A 15,357-nucleotide genomic window follows, 5' to 3' on the forward strand; every position below is an offset into this window, starting at 1 on the left:
TAAACCAATCATCTTTATTTCTTTTGCTTGACCATGTGCCCACCGATCTGCAAACATTTATCATTTTTTGAAAAAATATGCAGAAAATACCTACACAAACTTACTGAGAAAAACTAAACACAGCAACAAATTCTAGAAAGTGGGACAAAGGAAAAAAGTTTTTGCTAAAATATTATGAATAATAAACACCTGTTACAAGTTTCACAATACCCTAGGTGTGTATTTGAACGTTAGCTCGATAGTGATACACAGTACACAAAAATCATGGCTATAGTCTGTATGCATGCAAAAAAATACATTTTCAAAAATATATTATTTCTTGGTTAATTGACTTGGCCTAATTTTCTTGCATTGTTCCAGTGTCATCCAGTTTGGCATAGCTTTGTTATCTTGCCACTGTCATAATGATTAAATATGTGCATCTCAAATAGGTATTATAACATTTAGAATTGGGTATAACACATGAAAGAAATAATAATGACAGGGGAAGTTCATTCCAGCATTCGAATTCCAGCTTCGAATTTTTGTTCTTGAACCTCGCATTCCGTAAAAAAATTGAGGCGAAACAGCAGCTAGTTCACGAAGAAAACACAGCATTTAGGAACTACTATTCGGCAGCTAAATGTAGGGGGGGGTGCAATTTTTGAAAAAAATCACCACCCATTTCCATTTATTAACCACCCCTCCCGTTTAAGAGTTCTTGTCCAAATACCAACCCTCCCTGTTTAATAGCAACCTCTCCCATTTAAGGATTTTGAAAGAAAACATCAATTTCTGCAGGTGAAATAAAACGGAACAAAGTCTTTTAATAACACTTATGTCTATACACAACAGTGTTAATCAATTTTTGTTTCAACATTCATAATTATGATCACAAACAAACACAAAGAAACTGTTATGTTATTTTGATTATTATTGCCATGCAAGGGTATCATATTCAAACCATTTCGAACAATCTAACCAAAATATCCCCCCTCCCTCATTTTATGGATTTCTACAAAAACCACATTGTCCCATTTATTACCCCTGTTTATAATCTTTTCTAAAAATATCAATACAGGTGAACCTGAGGGAAAAAATAAGAGGAAAGTTAACTAAAAAATTCATTTTTTTTTTTTGTGATTTTATTGATTACATGGATCAAATATCAAAAAATAATTTTTTAGTTAACTTTTCTCTTATTTTTTCCCTCAGGTTCACCTGTAATCCTGAATGACTATCCAAAAGAACCAAAAAGGACAAAAACAACTTTACTTTTCACAAAACAAAAATTTAAATTCTAACCACCTAAATCACTCAAAAAGCTACAGAAAAAAACAAAACGATATTCATAAAAGCACCTTGATGACGACTACAGCTTCTGCTCGTGTGACTGCTTCTTCCTTCCACTTCTCTAAGTGTTCCAAAAACTCCCGACACATACTACGGTAAATAAATGCTGTATGCACAAAGCAGAACAAATAGATAGCAGAGAATGGAATTATACGCAGAATAAAAAAACTTGCAAAAACCTTTCGAAAATAAATTTTGATTACACCCTGGGCAAGTTCAATATGGCTGCTTAATTAAGAAGAAATTGAGTGAGTGTAGCTCAAGAAAAATGATTGTTTATAAACATGAAACATGAAATCAACTTAAGGTGGCAGTAACCCTTTTAGTTGTCCAAATAGCTGAATTATTTACTCAGTGTTTCATTTATACCATTTTTTTTACTATTTTCTAAAAATATAGGTCTTAATACATATTAAAATGATTTTAACTTAACACTAAAATTGCTAAGTCAGCAGAAATTTCTATTTAAAAATGTATCATAAGCAAGAAAAAAATCGGCTTCTACCTCCAACTTTTTACAATCCCGTTATTTTTTATCAGCTTCTGTTTTTAAATGAACCTTGGGTTAACCCTGTTAAAACGGTGTGCGGATTTTTTTTGTTCATTCTTATTTTTTTAACAATAGCCTTTTGTTTTTTTTCAAAAGATTATTTGTTAGCATCCGAAGCTGCATCGAATGCTGTTAAAAGAAAAATATTCCGAATAAACAGATTTCCGCACACTGTATCATGGCTGCATGGTTCACCAAGGAAGTTAAAGCTCGTGCAGTGTATCATAATGAAGATCGTCTTAAATTTCTACATAATGCGCCATTTTTGTTGTTTCTAACGTTTCTCTTTAATAATTACGTCATTTCTTTCTGTACAATTTCGCAAGCGCATAGACTTAAACTATATTGGCAGAACTAATTAATTATTTATGAATTTTATTTTAAAGAGGAATTGTTGAGGCTGAATATTTTTGGTGAAAGATAATAGTATTTTAGCCATAAAATCGTGACAAGTGTGTTATAACAGAAAAAATATGGATATATAGTCTGAAAATAACCTTTCATGACTAATTATGTAAAAAAAAAATCCGATTTTTAAAAGGGTTACTGCCACCTTAAATATGTAAATAATCATTTGTTCTCAGGATATATTTATCTAATAAAAGGAAACAAATAAATTTTAAGGAAATGTGAAAAACCATATCTTTAGCTGATTTTTAAACCAGAGTTTTGCTGCACGTGAGTCCAAATGAAATTTGTAGACAATGAACTGTTCTTATAGTTCAGACTATTTATCAAAAAATGTAATAGTACCTTTTTAAGAAACACTTTGGCCTACGGACATACATACGTACAGACAGACCGACAGACCCTAAATTATAGGTAATTTAGCTATCACGTGTGACCAAAAATGGACAAATATAGTTTAAAAAAATATAATGCTTAGTATGTAAATCCAAGTAGAAAAAGAAAAGACTTACTTGTATTTTAACTTTTTAAAAAGGTCTTCTGGAATGAAAAAACTTTCAACGTATGGTATTACTATGGTATTACTTCCAGTAGCAGTGGCATCATCTAAACAAAAACCAAAGTTTATGCAAGTTTTCTAACACGCAAACTCAAAGCTAAACAGTTCAAAGTTAGTATTTAGAAATGCACACCAAGTTATGGAAACTTAATATTTATTTTACAAATTGGTCAACTGAATTTAACTGGTCCACCGTTCAGATGAATATAGTGTTTACAATATAGGGTTGTTGTTTTTTTTAAATAGAAAAATAAGCTGCAAATGTCATTGTAAAAAACTAAGAGAGCGAAAAATCTCCAAAAACTGTCTGTTAGTATCACTACTTTATTACGGTAAATTCAGTTAAACAAAAAAAGTTAAGTTGTACCATCGTCTAATGTTGTCAATAATGTATGAGTTGTTTCATCACTTTCAGCTGTATTAGGTGGATTAAAATCTTTGCGCAAAAGATGATATAAAGATCCATTTGACAATGTAATTGCCTCTGTTTTGACAATGGTTTTAACATCCTGCCAACACAAGAAAAAAAAACTTATGGGCATCATATAAAATTAAATTACAACAAAAAAAATATTTGCATATTTTCTTTAAACATTAAGAACGATCTTTTTAAATCAAATGTTTACAATGGCACTATATTTATCTGAAGTTTTCCTGTAAAACTTAGTTAGTAACTACCTGTTTATTTGCTGAATCTCTGAGGAAAGAAATTTGATTCCACTGTATTAAAAAATTCCGTACAATAGATGAGACTTTTAACCTCTAACGGGTCATCCCACAAAGTATACAAAAATAAAAATAACGAATTATGATTGATTTTCAAAAACAATTAAGTAAAAGATTATATATACATGTCGAAGAAGTGAAAAAATATGTGTGAAGTAATAATTGGTAATAAAATCTAGCATAATAATTTATTTAATTGATCAATATTCTAAAAAAAGAAGAAAGCACTTTATGCTTCAATATCATGAAATTGTTATCAATATAAAAATATAAAAAATGAATAGATTAAAATAGGCGGAAAACATAGTTGCTAGTCCTTCTCTCTTTTTTTTCCTCTAAAATAGAACCCACCTAAATAAGTGCGAACAGCAAAAATAAAATAATTAAGAGGCACAAAAGTTGCTAGAGTTGGTTACTGAAGTGATTGGTAGAACTTCCAAGTTTTTAGAGTAATTCCATTGTACTTGTGAATTAGAGGTTGTTTTTTTAATCAAAAGGTGATAAAATGCTAACAGCAACAATGGATCACAATATAATCTTGCTACTATTACCTTTTGCTTTTGTCTTTTAGACACATTAAAGTAACCACACACAGATATTCCATATCGTTGCACTTCATCATAAATCATATGAGGGTACTTTTCACATGTTTGTTTCTGCAGAGAATGAAACTCGAAATATCTACAAATTTAAAGAAGAAATGAACGTCAACTTTAAAATAACTTAAATATTGTCACGAAAATTACGGCTTAATCGGTCACCACCATAAACTTTGCACATATCAGAAGGTTTATAAATACACTACCTACAAACATGTAACGAATTGTTTAAGCAAGTTATATATCTAACTATGTAAACAGATCTTTATTCTTAATTATGGCATAAAGATGTACATCAAAATCTAAAAGATATAATGAACATAAGGACAATCTTACCACTACATTCTCTCTCAATAAAACAAAATCATAAAGTCTTTTTAACAAAAGAAACTGCAAGAAGCAGATATGTTTTTAAAGACAATGTCATCAAACATTTGTAAGTGTCATTTGGCATACTGTTATATTTGTTCTAATTAACTAAAACTCAACGGTATTTCAACTGTTCTCTAACGGATAGTATACGAAGCAGTTTTCACTTGATTTCGCAAGAATGAGTTTCACGATTCTTCTTTTTCGGCCATCTCACAAAGTGCACAGATATCACTATACAATCGTTTATCTTCTATGGCGTTGGTATTTTGACTGCTTCCACAAGCAATTTATTGTCTGATATACAGATAATTGGTATATCAACTGAAAAAATCTCTTTAATTAGGGCTAACATAGCATGTTCCGCACCTTCTAAAAGAGCCATGGTTTCCGCACCCATGGCGCTTTTAACTACACGTTTTAACTTTTGAGATCTCTAAATAAGTGGCTCAATTTTGCTTTCACCATGAATCAGCAAAACAAAACCACCTTGTGAGCCGCCATTGTGATACATCACTAAAATGATACTTACATCTCCAGTGTTTGAAATAACAATCTTTATTTCAGTATCCTGCAGATGTTTGAGCTGCTTGTTAGCTCTACGAGCATCAGCAACTGTTTCGAGTTGCATAAAGTGCATAAATCACAGTCATCATAAGCAGCATCAGGTTTAGTTTGTTTTGCTGCCCGTTGAATTTGACCAACTAAGGCTTTTAAGTGACATGGTTTTTATTTTGTAAGTGGAATTGTAGACGTTTTATTGGTCAACTTAATTGGTGGAATGTTACTGGTAATTATGTTGATGAATTACTGCACCACACTCTTGTTCAATTTCTAATCCCCAAAAGTTAAACGACTTTGAGTTCTCTTTACTAAGTGAGAATGTCTTACGTAAATGTGCAATGATAGTGTCATGAAACAAATCACTTCCAACGAAGAAGCAATCGTCAACATGACAGCAAATTACACCTTCGAGTTAAGTTTCTTTTCTCCGGAAAAATAATGCATTGTCATAAATGCTTCTTGTAGCCCCAACTTTATCGAATTCGTTAGATAATGTCTCATACCCCAATCCAAAATGATTTCAAAGTCAATTGATTTCATTGCTTTGGTTATAACATCTTTGACATTTAACCAATTCTTATATGCTCTAACTCCAGTTTTTCCTACTTTACCAGCACGACTAACAACCATAAATTCAGCAAGTTTATTAGTATCAGGATCAATAAACCTAACCCTGTCCCTGACTTTTGGAAGAGTCACTGTCAATGACTGTACATTGCAAGGTGTGTTAGCAACTTCTTGCTCAATGCTTGATTCGTGTGTTGTTCTCTTGTGTTGATCTCTTTTGAATTTAGTACAACTTCTAACGATGTGTTGATATCAAAATTGTTTACGCTTTCAAGCAACCCATCCACTAGGCTGTTTGGAATCTCATCAACACAATCTTCTTTTTTCGGTTGTAGTTTACTTTACTTAAGGTTTTCTAATTGTGCTTTTCTGGCACAACTATGGTGTCCTTTCATTGATTGCAAGTGACATGGACTTAAGTTCCTCCATGCTAAACAAGGACCTATTTTCCATCAATGCCAAGGGCTACACCAGGTCCTCTCCACTCTTTCTCTCCACGTGGCTTATAGTATATCAATTCACCATTGTAAAAATCTTTGCTGGTAGATGTCCGTGTTTGATGACTGAGTGCTGTTTTAATTCTCCTTGAAGACTCACTTTCAATGAATGCTTTGCGAGCAGGGCATTCAGATGCTTCGCAATTAATTGACTGGGTGTGAAGAGCAGGAGGCTTGGCTGTAAGCAAAGATGGGAGATTTGGATTGCGTCCAAATACAAGCTGATTGGGACTGAATCCACGGTTATTATGTGACGCATTCTTGGCACAAGTGGACCATGTAAGTACTTTTTCAACAGAACAACTACTGTTGTCGGCAATTTACAAAGTCATATTTTCCAGGATGGCATTATGACGCTCATAACACCATTTGACCACGGAGCTTCTGCTGCTGTTTTATAAACTCTTGTGTTTAACAGTTCTGCTACATCTCTTAAGAGCTTATTGTTGAACTCCCCTCCATTGTCTGAGAAAATCGAGTTTGGTGTGCCAAAAATAGCAACCCAGTGTTTGAGAATTGCGTCTATAATAATTTTCTTATTCTTGGATTTGAAAATTGTTAATGCACTGTATCTAGAGAACACATCAATCATATAAAGTATGGTTAACCTTTCATGATTAACTGTCAAGAATTTTAGGTCCATGGCAAGGCATTCATTGACATCTGAGGCCAATGGTATTGAGACAATTGGCCTTGATTGAGCCTTCATATATCTACTGCATGTGTCACAAGAGTTTGTAAAATTGTCAATTTGCTGAAATAATTCTTTATCTTCAACATTTGCATCTTGGAGAAGAATTTTCAGTTTGCTGCTGTCTATGGGATGGCCAAACTGCTTGTGAAGCTTTGTAGGTATTTTGCATTTTTCTTCAGGTGATTTTACAGTGAGATCGTTGACTGTGAATATAACTCTGGTGGCATTTTCACCCAGAGATGTTTTGTTAACTGCAACTTGCTGAGGTGTAAGAGGTATACAGTAATGGCCATTTGACGTGTGTTGTAAAGGAATGTCTCTTCTAAACATTATCATTAACAAAATCAAGTTGGCTATTAGCTGCTTTTAGACAACATCAGTAAGAATATGTGCTTGCATTCCAGCCATATTAACAGGGGTATTAACTTGTTTAACTGAGGGGAAGTTAGGAAGAAGCCCAAATTTAAAGGACTTGTTACTCTTACTTTCAGCTAAAGCTGTCCCTTCTGGCAAAGTGTCTATGTAACAGTCAAGCCAGTTTTTACCACAAACTGTCGATGAACATCCTGAGTCTAGTAAAGCAAATTCAAAGACTCAGGCACGACTTGCTTCATAAACCATTGTTCCACACCCTTTGCAAAAAACTGCACATGTACCTCATCCTGTCCTTGGCTTCCTTTGTTCTTATCAGTCATTCATGAAATGCATAATAGATTTGCAATGGTGACATTGCAATGGATGTCCATCAGGATCATTAGGATTGTACTGGCTTCTTTTAGCACAGAAATATTTACCACCTCTGCCACGTCCACGAGTGTTCCAATTGGTAAAACGCGTCTGTCAAACATTTGACTATATAATACTTCTTGCTCAACACCAATATCTTACTGTCTGTGCTACTTTCACTTTGAGCACATTGATCATAAATGGTTTCTATCTGTTTTTTCATGGAGTTATAAGTAAGGGAAGGAACCGTAGCACGTGTTAGTTTATGTGTAGATTTCAGTAAATCTGCATTTTTTAGTAGTTGATATGCAAGAACTGCAGCTGGTAATTCAATTTTGAAACTCTTATGTTTTTGATTAAGTTGTTCAAATTGATTTACATAATCACGAATCGACATTGTCTTAGAACGGTGAAAATTCTCATATTTTTCATAAGCATTGAACATTGCTTGATCTTCAGTAATACCATAAAGTTCTTTTAATTTATTAACAAGTTTATTTAAACCATCGTCTTTATTCAATTCTTCTTTCGTTAAGGCTGAAAATGCCTGACATACTTTTGAATTTAAACTCAAATAAACAACTAGCCCTTGTTTCTTCTTTGGAAGTTCTGTAACTATATTCCTTAATTCCAGATCATAATCATGCATCAAAATCCCCATCTTTAGAAAATTGGGGCAATCCATACTTTTGTGCCATCATGATTGTTCCAGTTGCCATCTTATTTAACTACAATCTGCTACCAGAATGTAAACAGATCTTTATTCTTAATTATGACATAAAGCCTTAAATCTACACCTAAAAGATATAATGAACATAATGACAACCATTCCTTTTAGCCTGAATTGCTGCTCTAAAACAATTTCTGGAGAAAAATGTGAAACACTCATCATAGGCTCGCTATACTCTACAAACAAGATATCACTCATGTGTTTGACTGATGCTGTCACTAAAGCTGTATTATTACAATGTTTACAGAGTGTAGTCGAAATAGAACTACTCTGTGCTAGATACAAAGGCCACTGTTTTTTTTCTTTCACTCACTGGACAGATCACATAAAAACAGTGCACAGGAATATTTCAGAGAACTGTGCATTACAATTCATTGGAGGTAAAGAACATTTTAATCTTAAATACTCCTGAAAAATTTCTCTTTAAGAGCATAGAACTGAGGCATCAGAGTTGTTATGTTGATGATCTTCAAATTGCCTAGTGAGTGTTGCTATGATCCTATACAGTAGCTTGTAAAGTTATTTCCTAGGGACAAATTTGAAATACAATGTATCAAGTCTCCAGAAAACAATCTACAGCACATGAAATTTGTTTAGCTGTATAACGACAAGAGTTTAAAAAATGTCAATTCTTACGCATCTATATAAACTGGTTCACGACAACAGAGTTACCTAAGGAAATTTTTTATCATAACACATCCGTATTTTTTATTCTTAACGAGAAAATTTCACCCCGATCGGACCTCTCCGATCATGATGGGCGAGTATAACCCGTGTAAGTTATATTGAAGAAGAATTACTTTGTTCATCACTAACATACTGCCTGGCAGTGAGCGAGATTCGATCTGCGGTCCCAAGAATTGGGAGTCACAGAAGAACCCACTGGACTATGTTCAGCAACATGTTAGTGATGAACTCAGATAATTCATCCAGATGGTGTGTATACATAGGTGAATTTTTTATCATAGCACATCCGTATTTTTCATTCTCAACAGAGAATATTTCAGAGAATGTATGTTATGTATGAATGCAAAGTAGTTCTTCTTCAATGTGACATAACAGAGTTGTATTTTTACTCTACAACGGAGCTGTCTTTGCTTATAATTTAAACAACTTTGATATTAAATGAAAATATAAGCTCACCATATAAACAAACTTTCTTAGCGTATTTTTAAAAAAAAACTACTTTAAATTAAAATTAAAAATGTACAAATGCCTAATTGGCTGAATTTATAATAAATCACACAAAGCATGCAACGGATACGTTTACCACACTACACACACATGGCAAATAAGTAAGCTACGAAGTAGCTGGGCTAACCAATGAGATGAAAATGCTGAAAACATTTCAATTAATTAAAAATATTTCTCTATTTGAATTGTCAGTCGCCTAAACTTTTTTGCATTCTTATGCAAGCTCGCTGTTTTTTAACAGTCGATGTTATGTGATAAATGTAGAGCAATAAAGACAGCTCAAAAAGCAGAAAAAAATTGTATGGTTTGTTGCAGCCACACTCCCTTCACACCCTCACACACAGGGCCAACTATGTTGCCGCCTTTTATAGTGTGGCAATGACAATAGGAAACATACCATAAATCAAATATAGAAATACTAAATACCCTTTCATTATGTCACTCAGCATTGCCAGTGCCTGTTTCAAGCTACTTGCCAAAGCCTAATGTCATAGAAAGTAAATTATACATTTCTAATCAAGGATTCTCACAGAATGAACAGTGAAAAACATACATCTTCTGTTGATTCCTGTCTCATTCGGTCCATTACAATATCTAATTTCGCTTCTTTGATCTGTAATGTCAAATGACAAGGAGTTAATAACCTATTATTTAGTAATCTTGTATGTATTTCTTAAATATAAACCAAACATCCTACCTGATTTTGATAATCATGTTCTTTTCTGTTTTTATCTAGCATTTCCTAAGATCAAAAGAAAACAAAAATATTACTTTATATGTAATAACAATGAAACCACAAAAACTAAATGTTTTAGCATATATAAATATAGGTATGTAATAACAAAATCTCAGGCATAATTTTAAAATTAAATCTAATCAGTTATAACAATTATTATTACCATATATTGTGGGAGTTAAGCTAATGCTTATTGCCAAAGCCAGTTGTGCTAAATTAACTCAAAACCTCTCTACTGCATCTGTTCTAACGATTTTAAAACGTAGACACGCCTAACCTACTTTTCGGTCCAGCTAAACTTCCTTTGTCTTTCCTTTATTTTATTCCTAGAACCTTTATTTTTCACTAAAGCAGTGATACCCAATTGAATTAAAGGAATTCCATTTGTCAAACTCGACAAATTGAATTTTCTATCATACAAAAACCATGTTTTCACATAATCAGACTTCAATTTAAAAATTCTGACTGATTCAACATTTTGAAAAACAGCATGTTATTTAAAGAAAAAGCAGAGTTTATAAGAACAATTATATAGTCAACGTTTACAATCAGCTTCACTTTGTGATGAGATTTTAGTAAAGTAAATTACCAAAAATCTGCCCGTGTTTTACCTGTGATATTTCCATGTTGTTTTAATTCTTGATATGATTTTAACAAAACCAGTTTGATTAATGGCATTGCGTATCACAGTCTAAATATTGTCACCGGTTGGCAGACTTTTTCAATATATATTCTTTATTATTTTCTAAACTAAGGGTTATTTCTCAAATTCAAATGGCAATCGCCATGAGCCTAAAGATCCCACATCTATTTATGGAATTTTTCTGCACTTTTACTAGTGTTGCATCTTTTAATGTATTGATTACAATACAATTACAATCTTTCTAGGTGTAGATGCACACGTAACATTCTTTCTATATTAGTTGTAATTCTTTTTACATACCTAACATTTTTTACGTGTACAATCACATCTTAGTGAAAATGGACAAAATGATCTCTTGTATTACATTGCTTAACTTGGGTATTACCAATTTTTTAGGGTGTTGGTGTTGATTTAGTTTGGAAAATGTTAAAAAGGATTGACAAAAGTCAAATCTTCTTGTGAAAAAGGTTCAACATAGCAAAAAGACTACAGATATACCAAAAAAAACACTGCAACAGAGACAACAGCTAACAATGGTGAATAATACTGTAACTAAAAAAGGCACCAAAAGGTAAAACCTGCAATTTCCTCTCTTCTTTCACCAATCCAAGTTCATGATTATCCCATATATGAGCAGCACCTTGAATAAACTTATATAATGCTTTTAAGTTTTGTTTTTGATGAGCACTCACTTCACTTAGATGTGTCTAAATGTAATTATGTGAATTTATTCTTTTATTTTTCCGAATTAAAAATTTAAAAAATAGAAATTGGTGCATGATTTTTCATGAACCTTATAAAAAGCGTGCCTAACAAATAGAAAAAGAAATAATACAATGAATTTAATGAATAAACTTTATATACAATGGATAAGCATACAATGGGAAATTAACTGACCAGATTATTCCAGTGCTTAAAGCATTTTATGAGTACAAAATTTATAGAAAATGGATTTTTGTTTAAAATAAAGAAAACAGAAAAGTGTGAAATGTTGCAAGCTACTATAATTTAGAAATAAAAAAAAAACAAGGCTAATTTTAAAGCTTGCTGCCATACCGTAAATAATCGATTAAACACCCTCTTCTAATTAAAAGGCCATTTCCAATAAACACCCCCATATGGAAGTTAATTTTGCATATAAATGCCCCTCTAAATTACCCCTCCCCCCTCCTTTTCTAAAAAGAGTAAATTTTAACAGTGAGGTTTCGGATAAACGCCCCTTCCGTATTAGCCATACAAAAGAGAAAAAAATGATGGTTATTGTTATGAAAATGCTATATTTATATCCACTTAAGTTTAGAATTTATGGCTTTAATTTTCTCTTTAATTTATTGCAGTTTGTTGCATGACAGTCTTTCCAATCTCCCTCCGCACAACAAAAGTCCTCAACGAAGAATTTAAAAAAGGATGTGTCGTATAAACATCTAGAAATGCATGGCGAAATGGAGAACTAAGAAATAACTCAATTTGTGGGTTTTAAAAAAACAACCCTAATTAAATGCCCCCTTAAATTTTTGAAAATTTAAATAAACGCCCAGAGCATTCAATCTATCATTTACAGTAGGTTTTTTTTTTTTCATTAAAGTCACACATTTTGAACTTGTCAAAGGTCAATGTTCACAGTAGACTTAGGACTCATGATCTTACCATTAAAATGTGCTAATTGTTGCTGACATTAGCACAACCATTTTCCCAAAATTGACGACCCTTGTGGCCCCCAACATGCATCCTTTTCATGTGGAGGAATGCTAGAGGATGGCATTAACAAATTTCAAACACTGTATGGCCTATATTTGTGCAAAAGTAGCGAATTTGATCATTTCACCCATTTGGTCATGTTTGAAAAATGCCTTGTCCATGGTTGTAGCTGTGAAAAATTTTAAATGTAGGTTTTTTAGGGCATGTTGATTCACCGTAAGTGCTTTAGGTGATAATATTGTTCACACACCTGAAGCCTCTCCATGTCATAATCAAATGTTGCTTTTCTTTCACCAATAAGGGGCAAAAAACTTTCGTGTGACATCTACAAAATAAAGAAACTAAACTTTAATACCTACCAAGTGTTATCGCTCATAACAAATATAAACAAACGTATATAAAATTGTAACCTCTTCTAACACATTTTCTTCAACTACTTCAGCATGAAATAAATCATCCTTTAAAAAATTAAATATTTGTAATTAAATTACCTACCTACCACAAGTATTATACAATAAAGAAGACAAAAATCAGTGATAAATAGTTTAAAAACTTACTAAGAATATATATTATAGCCCTAAAAATAATTGTTTACAATCGTTTAAATTAACTAGTTGATAAGCCGTGGAATCCACTAAGGCAAAAGAACGATGAAAAACAGTCGCTTGAATTCTGATGACATCGGTTGGAGCAGCAAAAATACACATTTTTTTCAATTTGTTAACCCAATGCCTTTATTGTGTAAAGCTAGAAACACTTATAAAAATAATGTATAGAATCATGTGAAGACCTCTTAAGGACATGCAAAATTTTAAAAATGTTGCTGATGTCAGCAAAATCCTGCCAATGTGCACAAAAACATTTGTACAGCTCTTTCTTAATTCTAACCTTTCCCGCTTTCCGAGAGATGTTCAGTTTTTTTTAAAATTTGAGAGCATTACAGGGATCCTTCATAACGGCAGATTTTTAGGGGTTTGCTCTATGTGTATATATTGTCTCCCTACTCTAGCTGGCGGTACCATTTTGGATATTATTATATAAAAAATCTATGGGAGTTGCCTGTTACAGCAAAGTTAATAAAACTATATCGCATTTGTTATTTGTAGCTTTAAAATTTTGTGTGTGGTTGACACCATCACAAACAGAAAGATAACAACGGCCATTATTATGAGGACTAGTCGCTAGCCAGTGGAAAAATCCAGGGGGTCGCCTGTCCTTTATATATATCACATTTCGTGTTTTAGTAAAACAAGGCTTTTCTTGTGAACAGACAAACAGAATAAAACTATTATTAAACTTACCGTGTAAACATTATTTTGCAAGGTTTTAGAATAAAATGGCATTTGTGGTGACTTATTACTTTAATACATAATCTGATTATTTTTATTTTAGACATATAACTTACCAAGGAATTCTTCATATACTCGTCACACTCACTAAGTACTCTTTCATGCTCTAACTTGACAAGAGATATAGACTGTGTGTGGACTTGCTCTATTTTAAATAGAAGTTATAGTATAGTATAAAAATTTATTAGGCTGGAAGTTGTTACTTGTGTTAATAATTTGTGAGGTTAGAAAATTTGTTAAGCTTATTAAACTTAAAACTAGACAAAAATCTTGTGGATTGGACAAACAAACACTCTTACCTAGCTCCTCAGTTGATTCAGTAATAGCTTGATTCCATTGAAACACTGATGCTTTAGTGGATGAGGGTGGCTTCATCTCCCTATAACAAAATATTTTCCTTGCAGAGGTGTCTGTGTTTACTACGAAAAAGCAGCTTATATGAAGACATAAGCATGATTACGATATTACTGTGTATTACAGCTCTAAAGCTGACGAACATAAATGTAAAAGGGGGGGTTCACACTAGAATTTTAAAAGGATGCTATAAATTTAAAGCACGATTTAAAGCGTGCTTAATAATGTGAACACATTTTCGCTTTATTAAAATGCCTTTGCTTTAAACATGCTTTAAATAAAGCAAAAATAAAGAGTGCTTCGAGGCACTCTTTATTTTTGCTTTAGTCGCTATAAGTACATGGAACAATAGAATAAAAATTATGCACCAATATTTGAGTATTAAAAGTGAGGATTTTAAGCGGGTATTATGAAAGTGAAAGTTCATGTGCATGTGAGAAAAACAACAACATGAACGCTTCGTTTCAAATTATGTTTAAAAATCTCTCTTTGATGTCACCGGCAACTTTTAGTCAAAGCATGCTTTAATTTTATACTAAGCATGCGTTATTCTAGTGTGAACCCCCCCAAAGTCATTAAACATTTCACATAAAAATCTGGATTTAAATTAATAATAAACTAGTCAATAAGACCATGAAAAAATCCACTTGGACAAAAAAGAAAAAAAAAACATCTGTCACTTGAATTTTAATGACGTCAGAAATAAATCTTGGATGCACAAAGAATTTTTTTTAGATATGACGGTATAAAGGTTTTTTTGATGACGTCAAACAACATGTTAGTTTCAAAACAGGTGAATTGACTCAGTTTTGGGAAATTGGCCTAAAATTGATTTCAGGCAATCCCTAATTACCCATGCAGGAGATGGCATCAATTTATTCCACCTGTTTCCAAGTTATTAGTCTTTAAACTTAAAAATGCAATGCAATGGCTTCACTAATGATAATTTAGTTATTGATGCAAAACTAATGTATTAACGCCAACAAATAGCTAATTTGACGGTAAACAAAAAGACATAAAAACATCCTCTTTGCAAAAGTCACAGACAGACAGACACGCAGA

At 32.5% G+C, this 15,357-nt stretch overlaps 1 protein-coding gene across 7 annotated transcripts in view; it reads right to left on the reverse strand.

The window, feature by feature from the left end:
* The window catches only part of LOC130662341 (coiled-coil domain-containing protein 180-like), a 110,533-nt gene that overhangs the window by 63,082 nt on the left and 32,094 nt on the right, over positions 1-15,357 (reverse strand). For 6 of the 7 annotated variants that reach the window (XR_008988987.1, XR_008988988.1, XM_057461182.1 and 3 more), the window contains 12 exons: positions 14,241-14,320; positions 13,998-14,086; positions 13,003-13,050; positions 12,843-12,917; positions 11,473-11,601; positions 10,213-10,257; positions 10,069-10,128; positions 9,942-9,997; positions 4,127-4,256; positions 3,217-3,358; positions 2,803-2,896; positions 1,341-1,422 (listed from right to left, as the gene is read on the reverse strand). Coding sequence is in view for 5 of the 7 variants with exons in the window: in XM_057461182.1 (XP_057317165.1) it covers positions 1,341-1,422; positions 2,803-2,896; positions 3,217-3,358; positions 4,127-4,256; positions 9,942-9,997; positions 10,069-10,128; positions 10,213-10,257; positions 11,473-11,601; positions 12,843-12,917; positions 13,003-13,050; positions 13,998-14,086; positions 14,241-14,320 (1,030 nt within the window). In the remaining 2 variants the exon portion in view is untranslated. The remainder of the gene's footprint in view (positions 1-1,340; positions 1,423-2,802; positions 2,897-3,216; positions 3,359-4,126; positions 4,257-9,941; positions 9,998-10,068; positions 10,129-10,212; positions 10,258-11,472; positions 11,602-12,842; positions 12,918-13,002; positions 13,051-13,997; positions 14,087-14,240; positions 14,321-15,357) is intronic. The other variant, XM_057461183.1, reaches the window with a different exon arrangement.

This window comes from Hydractinia symbiolongicarpus, chromosome 10 (genome assembly GCF_029227915.1).
Source record: "Hydractinia symbiolongicarpus strain clone_291-10 chromosome 10, HSymV2.1, whole genome shotgun sequence".
Lineage (NCBI taxonomy): Eukaryota > Metazoa > Cnidaria > Hydrozoa > Anthoathecata > Hydractiniidae > Hydractinia > Hydractinia symbiolongicarpus.